General features: G+C 41.0%; 2 gene segments (V, D, J or C); one reads left to right on the forward strand and one right to left on the reverse strand.

The window, feature by feature from the left end:
* Window positions 1–1,667: 1,667 nt before the first annotated feature.
* Window positions 1,668–3,169, forward strand: LOC124382531 (the record flags this gene model as incomplete). The annotated part of the segment is given in 2 exon segments: window positions 1,668–1,761; window positions 2,858–3,169. Coding segments are annotated over 2 exon segments (406 nt in total), but the record flags the coding sequence as incomplete, so codon positions are not given.
* Window positions 3,170–7,123: 3,954 nt separating this feature from the next.
* Window positions 7,124–7,702, reverse strand: LOC124382532. The segment is given in 2 exon segments: window positions 7,124–7,425; window positions 7,537–7,702. Coding segments are annotated over 2 exon segments (351 nt in total).
* Between the last annotated feature and the right edge of the window lie 3,307 nt (window positions 7,703–11,009).

Below are 11,009 nucleotides of genomic sequence, written 5' to 3' on the forward strand. Positions count from 1 at the left end.
GTAACTTTCTGACCAGGAAAGCAAAGTGCTTAATTTAATTTGTGTTCTGTCAAAAGTTCTTAAACCAAGATTAAACACACAGACACAAATCAATGTAAAAGACACGATTGTGTCTGTTAAATAGGAATTTGTGTGTTTGTGTATCACATCCTCCAACTCAGCACCTGCAGTCGCTCCCAGCTGCAGCAGTGCAGTTTCTCTACTATCTGACTGAGGAGGTTTTTACTCTATCACTGTGTGAACCAGTAGCCAGAGATGGAATGGTAACTCTGATAATAATCTCCATCTTCAGGACTCCACTGATGGTCAGTGAAATCAGATCCAGATCCACTGCCACTGAAACGAGCTGGAAAACCTGACTGTATTTACAAATTTAATCAGGAGTTTAGAGCTTCTCCAGCTTTCTGCTGATACCAGAATAAGTAGTTGTTATACTTTTACAGTTGATGGTGACTGTTTCTCCTGGAAGAACAGATTTCACTGCAGGAGTCTGAGTTGCTTGACCCTGCATTCTGTAAAATACACATGAAACTGAAATATTAGAACAGAAACAATACGTGTATTTGTATGAACACATCATTGTAGAGATAAAATATGAAGCAGTGTCTGACCTTGAGTCCAGAGGATCAGTGTCCAGATGAAGACGGGATCAAAGTCATGGTAGCTGTGGGTGAAGTTTCTGTAGCAGCAGCTCTCAGTCATGAAGTGTGAAAGTCACAGCGCTATAAACACTCCCAGAGCACTGAAGCATGTGCTGCAATGCAAAGTGTCCTCTAAGTATGGAAACGTCTTTACATTCAATCTTACTGTCATTCTCACACTCAGTCTGTGGAGATTTCTTGAAAATACAATGCATGAAACCTTTAATTCCATCATGACTGAGGATATTTTAAATAACATTATAATTTCTTTGTAATTTATGTATCATGTACATTTTATGACAGAGACAAATCTCATCACTAAACTATCATTTGTGTATTTCTCCTTCAACATTTTGTACAGTATACTGTGATTTAGGTGTCTCTCTGTGTGTGTGTGTGTGTGTGTGTGTGTGTGTGTGTGAGTGTGTGTGTGTGTGTTCACTGTAGTGTAACAGAGGTTTTGTCTGACAGTTTCATTAGAATGTATCACTGTGGATCACTTTTGGTGGAGGAACAAAACTCAGCATCAGTAAGTCACTTAAACTAAAATGTTAATATATAAATATATTTTGTTTACAATTATTTAATCATTAAACATATGATAATTATTCTGTGTATATCATCAATAATAAAAACACTTTAACTTAACGTTCTGTAGAATTTAAAAAAAAGTGATATTAACATGTAATAAATCTCCAGTGTGTTTGTGTTGGTGGTGGAAACCTGCTCACTGGTTCATATCTGCAGTGTTGTGTACATTATTCTGAAGTCTCTGTGCTGATGGAAAATACAGAAAAATGTGCTGTGTTTTGTTAAAGTGAACATTTTTTATGAGATCCATTTCTTACTATCACAGGAGCACTTTCTATGACACATCAGTAAGTGACTAAAACAGAATAAAGCTGATGAAACTGAGTCTCCAAATATAAATAGCTCATAAATGTTCTCCTGCTGATTAGTTCTACTGACAGTGATGTGAAAATATGTGTATCTTTGTGTAAATGTGTTTTGTGTTTCTGTTCTCAGAGGGTCCCAGAAGCCCGTGTCTCTCATCCATCTCTGCAGCTCTCTGAGGACCAACCTCACTGCTCTGCCTGCTGTCTGCCTCTCCACAGGGACAGTGAGCTGGACAGTGGATGGCTCAGTGGTGAATGAAGGAGTTCTAACCAGCCCTGAAGAACAGAAGAAGGACGGTTACACACGCAGCACCTGACCCTCAGCAAAGCACTCTGGGAAAAGGGGAGAGTTTGTCTGTACCGTCTCCCATGACAGTGTCAATCATCCGGTCACGTTCAGAAAGAGCCAGTGTGAAGACTAACAGCTCCAAGATAGAATTAAACACTGAGCTGCTCACACATCCATCTACAATGAGTTTCAATTCTACACAATACTGATATTCCTGTCTTTACTCTCTTCACTGTCCTGTTGCTCTTCCTGTAGTTTTGCTCTGCTGAAATAAAGCTTCATTTTGGACATTGGTGTGTTTTATTAGAGTTAGTAGTCATTATCAGTGTGATGAGAGAGTGTGTGTGTGTGTGTGTGTGTGTGTGTGTGTGTTCACTGTAGTGTAACAGAGGTTTTTGTCTGACGGTTTCATTAGAATGTATCACTGTGGATCACTTTTGGTGGAGGAACAAAACTCAGCATCAGTAAGTCACTTTTACTTATAAAACACTAAAATGTTAATATAATATAAATATATATTTACATATTATTTAGATAGATAATCAATACTTTATCATAATTCAGATTAATTATAATAGATAGATATACATAATAATAAGTTGTGTAACCGTTAACGTTCTGTAGTAAAATTTATAAAAAAAAAAAAGTGAATATTGAACATGTAATAAATCTCCAGTGTGTTTGTGTTGGTGGTGAAACCTGCTCACTGGTTCATATCTGCAGTGTTGTGTACATTATTCTGAAGTCTTTGTGCTGATGGAAAATACAGAAAAATGTTGCTATGTTTGTGTTAAACAGTGAACATTTTTGTTATGAGATCCATTTCTTACTATCACACAGGAGCACTTTCTATGACACATCAGTAAGTGACTAAAACAGAATAAAGCTGATGGAAGTCTGAGTCACTCCACAATATAACAAGTAGCTCATAAATGTTCTCCTGCTGATTAGTTCTACGTGACTGCAGTGATGTGAAGAAGTAATGTTGTGTATCTTTGTGTAAATGTGTGTTTTGTGTTTCTGTTCTACAGGGTCCCACTGTGAAGCCCGCCGTGTCTCTGCTCCATCCATCGTCTCTGCAGCTCTCTGAGGGACCAGCCTCACTGCTCTGCCTGCTGTCTGCCTACTCTCCACAGGGGGCGACGGTGAGCTGGACAGTGGATGGCTCAGTGGTGAATGAAGGAGTTCTGACCAGCCCTGAAGAACAGAAGAAGGACGGTTACACGCAGCAGCACCTGACCCTCAGCAAAGCACTCTGGGAAAAGGGGAGGAGTTTGTCTGTACCGTCTCCCATGACTGTGTCAATCATCCTCACGTTCAGAAAGAGCCAGTGTGAAGACTAACAGCTCCAAGATAGAATTAAACACTGAGCTGCTCACATCCATCTACAATAGAGTTTCAATTCTACACAATACTGATATTCCTGTCTTTACTCTCTTCACTGTCCTGTTGCTCTTCCTGTAGTTTTGCTCTGCTGAAATAAAGCTTCATTTTGGACATTGGTGTGTTTTATTAGAGTTGGTAGTCATTATCAATGTGATGAGAGTGTGTTTAGCTGTACATTCAGTGCTGTGTGTTGTGCTTCAGTGAGTTTGGCTGAAGGAAGTTGAACATCTGGTGAAAGTGGTGCTCTATTTTGGGAGAAAGAGGATCATTCAGCCGTCTTCATGTAAATCTCCCTCTCATTTCACTGCTCTGTGCTACTGAGTGAAAGGAGACAGTTACACATATTATTTAATTATCACCTAAATATGTTACGTCTGTGTATGCAATGAGCAGTATTTACAATACATGTATTTACATATTTCAAATATAAAATATATAAAATACTTCAGTTTTAAATTATTGTAAAATACTTTGTAAGACAGCTACATGATGACATCATAAAAATGCTGCCTCTGATTGGTGCCTACTCACTATTTTGCCCAGACTTGTTGAGATCAGAACAGAAAATGTATACATATAAAGAGAAGGTGTTAAAGGTAAGAAATGTTTAGGCTGTCAGCTTTCAAATAGGCGTCAATGAAAGGTTTGTGAAGAAATTTGATGTCGTTTTAAAAATTGTTGAGAAAAAATACAGTTGTTTATTTTGATATGTCTTACTTCTGTTTGTGGATTACATTTTTAAAGTAAAAGTATTTAGTGTTTTATTTTTAAATACATTTGATGTATCTGTGAACAACCCTGTTTGTATCACTATGTTCTTCTTCTTCTTCTTCTTCTTCTTTACTCATTAGCATTAATCTCCATTACATCTGTCTTTTACCAACTATGCATGTCTTCCCTCATCCATGAACCTCCTTTTGGCCTTCCTCTTTTTCCTACCTGGTGGCTCCATCCTCAGCATTCTTCTACCAATATAATTTGTTCCTCTGCACATGACCAAACCATCAATCGCCTCCCTCACCTTGTCACCAAAACATCCTACATGCTGTGTCTAATAAACTCATTTCTAATCTTATCCATCCTATCCTCCCAATGAAAATCAACATCTTTAGTCTGTAGCTCCATCCTGTCTTTACTCAATGACTGTCTCTAAACCATACAACATGAGTCTCACAGTCTAAACTTTTTCAATTTTGCAGATGTACTGTCACAAATTGTGTTGTCTCCACCCACTCCATGTGCACTCTTTTCTTCCTCTAAACACTCTCCATTACTTTGCACTGTGTGAATGTGTGTGGTGTGATGGAGTGTGTGGGTGTGTCTTGCAAGTGTATGTGTGTCATTTACACACATGTACTCTGTCTTACTCCTACTGGGTGTCATTTGTCTCTCAGTGTATCTCCACCTCTGGTGTGTCTAGTGTGTACTCTTGAGTACAATATCATGAAACATCATAGTAGGAGTGTGTCTGATGGTGTAGTGTCCATCACCACTGCAAACAGGAAAGGGTAGGGCGATCCTTGATGCAGTCAATGTCACTCTAAACCAGTCTGTGTATACTGCACACTTCAGTCACATGTGTACATGTCCTGACCATGTGTGTCTTGACACACAGTGTGTGTGTACAGTACAACTGTGGTCTTGGATATGTGTGTTCTTCTCTAAATCCACAAATACACAATGTGTGTTCTGTTTCTCTGTGTCTCCATCAACATTCTCAAAGCAAATATAGCATCTGGTGTCTTCCTCGGCATGAAACCATACTGTTGCTCACAGATGGTCACAGTGTTCTCTCAGCCTGGACACTCTTTCCCATAACTTCATGGTGTGACTGATCAACAATATGTAGTTACTGCAGGTCTGATCTCCTTTATGCTTAAGTGTGAGACTCTTTCTCCATTCCTCAGGCATCTCTCACCTTGAATCCTGAATCTGGTCAAAATGTCTCTCTAAACATCTCACGCTTCACGGTATGTCATCTGGTCCAAAATCTTCATCCTCTTAATAATTTCTTATTTAATCTCTACATCCTGCTTCACCATCTCACATCATCCAACCTTCTCTCTCTCTGATTTTCCTCATTCATCAGCTGCTCAAAATACTCCTCCACCTTCTCAACACATCACTAGTCAACATTTCTCCATCCTTTACTGCTCTAACACAGTACATCCTTTCCAGTCCCTCTTACAAATACAAATCCTTCTCCTTCTAGTGTCCAATCTCATACAGCTCCTCATTGTTTTCCTTGCTTCATCCTCTTAACCTCAGCACCTGTACTCCTGCCTACTTTTCTCATCACTCTGTCTATCCCACTTCTGTTTGCCAACCTCTCTCCTTATCTCTCCTCATTACCACCATGTCTCCTTGTCTTCCTTTCTGTTTCAGATGTCACACCAAGTAACTTTCTAGCTGCCTCCTCATCACTCCTGCAGTAGTTGAATCATCCAACATCCTTAACACCACTGAGCTCTCTCTGACCTCTTCTGAACCTCCACTACACTCTTCCTCCTTCAGTTTCTCTTATTCTTCCAGCTTCTCCTCTTCATCCTGTCAAACCATCCTGACCACCATCCTATGCTGTCTAATACACTCCCCTGCCAACACCTTATGTAATCTCCTTCAGTTGCATCTGTCCACCTGTGCACCTCTGCATTCTGTAAATACAAAATAATGCACCATGATTTCCATCCTTTTTAAAATCTACCATCTGTTCCATTCCTCTCCTTAAAACCATATACATCTCCTCATCTGTTCAGTGCCACATGCCCATTAAAGTCCAATCACTAGTTCTTTCTTTTTCATCTACCACTTCATCTAATTCACTCCAGAATCTCCTCCTCCATCTCAACTTGTGGAGCATAGCTGCCATTATCATCCCTTCAACTTCTAAGTATCTATCAGAAACTCTCTTCACCTCCACAATCTTACTGTCACTCTTCCTTCATCACCCCTACACCATTTCTCTTTCCATCCACACCATGATAAAACAGTTTAAACCCACCTCCAATGTTCCTGGCCCTCCTTTTCCACTTGGTCTCCTGAACACACATATCTACCTTTCTCCTCTCCATTCAGCTGTTCTCCCTTTAGTCATAGTACCAACATTTAAAGTACCAAGAAATCTCTCACTGCTCCTTTCCTATTCTGTGTTTCTCCTTCTCCTCCTTCAGTGTAGCCCAATTTGGTGTGTGTGTGTGTGTGTGTGTGTGTGTGTGTGTGTTGTGTGCCTGTGTGTGTGAAATTCTGATCCGTCATGGAAGATTTGGATGTTTGTGGTGGTTCCTAAGATATTTAACCGTGAAATGCACAGTGCCTTAATGGCTTTACAATGTCCCTCAAATTATTATCTTTAAATCATATGTTTACATTAGATGATACACATACACAGTGGTCTTGAGTGTGATAAAGTGTGTACTGTGGTGTGATGAAGTGTGTAGTGTGGTGTGATGAAGTGTGTGTTGTGGTGTGATGGAGTGTGTACAGTGTGGTGTGATGGAATGTAGTGTGGTGTGATTTTGTACATGGTGTTATGGAATGTGTACAGTGTAGTGTGATAGTCTTTGCAGTATTGTGTGATATTGTGTAGTGTTGTGATTGTGTGTAGTGTGGTGTGATGGAGTGTGTACAGTGTGTGATGGTGTGTGCAGTGGTTATCTGTGCAGATTGGTGTGATGGGTGTGTGCAGTGTGGTGTGATAGTGTGTGTTGTGTAATTGTGTATAGTGTGTGTGATGGTCATCAGATTTCTAATGTGAAATTGGGAGTTAGTGATGTGTTCTTTCCACAGAGTGTCATTGTGTATCACATCTCCAACTCAGCACCTGCAGTCGCTCCAGCTGCAGCAGTGCAGTTTCTCTACTATCTGACTGAGGGAGGTTTTGTACGACTCTATATCACTGTGTGAAAATGCAGCTACTGACAGTAGTAATAATCTCCTGCATCTTCAGTCTGGACTCCACTGATGGTCAGAGTGAAATCAGATCCAGATCCACTGCCACTGAAACGAGCTGGAATACCTGATTGTAGCTGATTCACAAGTTTAATCAGGAGTTTAGGAGCTCCTCCAGCTTTCTGCTGATACCAGTGCAAAACGTGGCCATATGAGCTGTGATAATACACTGCTGGACTGGTTTTACAGTTGATAGTGACTGTTTCTCCTGGAAGAACAGATTTCACTGCAGGAGTCTGAGTTACTGTTGCTTGACCTCTGCATTCTGTAAAAATACACAATAATGCAGCATGAAACTGAAACATTAGAACAGAAACAATACGTGTATTTGTATGAACACATCATTGTAGAGATAAAATATGAAGCAGTGTCTGACCTTGAGTCCAGAGGATCAGTGTCCAGATGAAGACGGGGATCAAAGTCATGGTAGCTGTGGGTGAAGTTTCTGTAGCAGCAGCTCTCAGTCATGAAGTGTGAAAGTCACAGCGCTATAAACACTCCCAGAGCACTGAAGCATGTGCTGCCAATGCAAAGTGTCCTCTAAGTATGGAAATGTCTTCAACACGTTCCTCCAAACTTACTGTCTCTCACACAAATTGAGATTTTTTTTTTTAACAATTTTAAGAGGTTACAAGTGCATGTATTGAAATGACAGAAGTTCAGGCTTTCACTTTAATTCCATCAAAATTAAAGATTTTATGGAGTCCAGCATTATAGCATTAATTTAATTTTTTTTTATGTATCATGTGTTTTGTGTTACTGAATATAGAGATACATCTAATCACTTATAAATAAATAATGATTAAAATCTACAAAAATGAACAAGGATGAATTTATTGTGTTGTGATTGTTATTGAAGCAGAGTTTGTATGGTTGTGAACTTCTTTAGAAGATGTCAAGTCAAGTCAAGGCAAGAGGCTTTTATTGTCATTTCTACTATATACAGTGGTACACAGTACACAGTAAAAACAAGACAACGTTTCTCCAGAACCCTGGTGCTACACTAAACAACAACAAACAAAACAACATAGAGCTACAACACAAGTTACATAAAGTGCATCGAGTGCAACCTGGTGCAAACAGTGCAGACAGACAGTGCAGACAGACGACACAAGACAAGACACAAAATGGTGGTGTGTACAGTGCGGTGTGATAAAAGTGTACTGTGTGGTTGATGAAGTGTGTGTGTGTGGTGTGATGAGTGTGTGGTGTGATGGGTACAGTGTGTGTAATGTGTACTGTGTGGTGTGATGTAGCAGTGTGGTGTTATGGAATGTACAGTGTGGTGATGGGTGTGTAGTGTGGTGTGTGTGTACAGTGTAGTGTGATGGAGTGTGTGTGGTGTGTGTAATTGGTGTGGTGTGATGGAGTGTGCAGTGTGGTGTGATAGAGTGTGTACAGTGTGGTGTGATGAAGTGTGTACAGTGTGGTGTGATGGTCATCGAGAGATTTCTAATGTGAGGTGTGAGTTAGTGTGATGTGGTTCTTCTCCTCCACAGAGTGTCATTGTGTCGTATCACATCCTCCAACTCAGCAAGACAAGACACAAAACCCTATATAGCGACCAGTAAACCTACTGTATACTTGATTATACAGTACTGTACAAGAAAACTGTAAAAACTATACAAAATAAAAACTATATCCCAGAAGTGAGTATAAACAGAACAATGTAGTGCAAAAATACAGCAGCAGTCAAAGGTGCAAAAAACAGCATGTAAACAGTATAATACAATGATAATGATAAATGTGCAAAAACAGCAGTTGAGTATGGTACAGTCGAGAATAATAAAAATAAATAAATTAATGGTGGTGGAATGGATTGAGATGAGTGATGAGTTTGTGTTAAGTGTTAAGTCCAGGAAAAATGTTACAGTTCGTTACACACATTTGAGTGCGTGTGTGTGTGTGTGTGTGTGTGTGTGTGTGTGTGTGTGTGTGTGTGTGTAAGAGTTCCATTTCATTTCAGTGTATTAAGTAGCCTGATGGCTTGAGGAAAGAAACTGTTGCATAGTCTTGTTGTGGCGGCCTGAATGCTTCGGAACCGTTTTCCTGATGGTAGGAGTGTAAAAGTGTGTGTGAGGGTGTGTGTGATCGTCCACAATGCTGTGTGCTTTGCGGATGCAGCGTGTAGTGTAAATGTCCATGATAGAGGGGAGAGAGATTCCGATGATCTTCTCAGCTGTCCTCACTATCCTCTGTAGGGACTTGCGGTCCGAGACGGTGCAGTTCCCAAACCAGGCAGTGATGCAGCTGCTCAGGATGCTCTCAATGGTCCCTCTGTAGAACATGGACAGGATAGGGAGGTGGTTTTCCTCAGCCTTCTCAGAAAGTAGAGACGCTGCTGGGCTTTCTTGGTGATGGAGCTGGTGTTAAGTGACCAGGTGAGGTTGTCTGCCAGATGAGCACCAAGGAATTTTGTGCTCTTGACGATCTCCACTGAGGATCCATCAATAATCAGTGGAGATTGGTCGCTCTGTGCTCTCCTGAAGTCCACAACCATCTCTTTCGTTTTGTCCACGTTCAGAGACAGGTTGTTTGCTCCACACCAGGCAGTTAGCCGTTGCACCTCTTCTCTATATGCTGAGCGAACTTGATGATGTGGTTCGAGCTGTGCATTGCTACACAGTCGTGAGTCAGCAAAGTGAACAGCAGTGGACTGAGCACACAGCCCTGGGGGGCTCCAGTGCTCAGTGTGGTGGTGCTGGAGATGCTGTTCCCGATCCTGACTGACTGAGGTCTCTCAGTCAGGAAGTCCAGGATCCAGTTACAGAAGGAGGTGTTCAGGCCCAGAAGGTTCAACTTCTCGATCAGGTGCTGAGGAATGATTGTGTTGAATGCTGAGCTGAAGTCAATGAACAGCATTCGTACACGAGTCCTTGTTATCCAGGTGGGTGAGGTCAGATGGAGGTTGTGGATATAGCATCGTCCGTGGAACAGTTTGGACGATACGCAAACTGCATGGGGTCCAGGGAGGGTGGAAGCTGTGTCTTAATGTGCCTCATGACGAGCCTCTCGAAGCACTTCATCACGATGGGTGTGAGCGCGACGGAACGATAGTCATTAAGGCAGGAGACAGAAGACTTCTTCGGCACGGGAACAATGGTCGTTGTCTTGAGGCACGTGGGGACAACGTTGCTGCTCAGGGAGATGTTGAAGATGTCAGTGAGGACATCTGCTAGCTGTTCTGCACATTCCCTGAGCACTCTGCCAGGAATGTTGTCTGGTCCAGCAGACTTCCGTGTGTTAACTCTGCATAGAGTTTTCCTCACTTCAGCTGTGGTGTATGATACAGCTGCAAATAAGTATTTAAACACCTGTCTATCAGCTAGAATTCTGACCCTCAAAGACCTGTTAGTCTGCCTTTAAAATGTCCACCTCCACTACATTTATTATCCTAAATTAGATGCACCTTTGAGGTTTGAGGTCGTTAGCTGCATAAAGACACCTGTCCACCCCATACAATCAGTAAGAATCAACTACTAACATGAGACCAAAGAGCTGTCCAAAGACACTAGAGACAAATTGTACACCTCCACAAGGCTGGAAAGGGCTACGGGAAATTGCCAAGCAGCTTGGTGAAAAAGGTTCACTGTTACAATCATTGAAAATGGAAGAAGCTAAACACAATCTTGACTGAGCTCCATGCAAGATCTCATTGTTCTCAATGATCCTAAAGGAATGAGAAATCAACAGAATCAGCTGGTTGAAAAACTGGACCAGTTTAGTTACTGTTTACACTAATCATGGTTTGAAATCATGATCACAAATTTAACAGATGTCCAGAAGTTTCAAGACCATTTATGATCCAATCTAAAAACATCAGATGAGACAAAAGAACTTTTGGTCATA

Source organism: Silurus meridionalis, unplaced genomic scaffold (assembly GCF_014805685.1).
Source record: "Silurus meridionalis isolate SWU-2019-XX unplaced genomic scaffold, ASM1480568v1 Scaffold601, whole genome shotgun sequence".
NCBI classification, from domain to species: Eukaryota; Metazoa; Chordata; class Actinopteri; order Siluriformes; family Siluridae; genus Silurus; species Silurus meridionalis.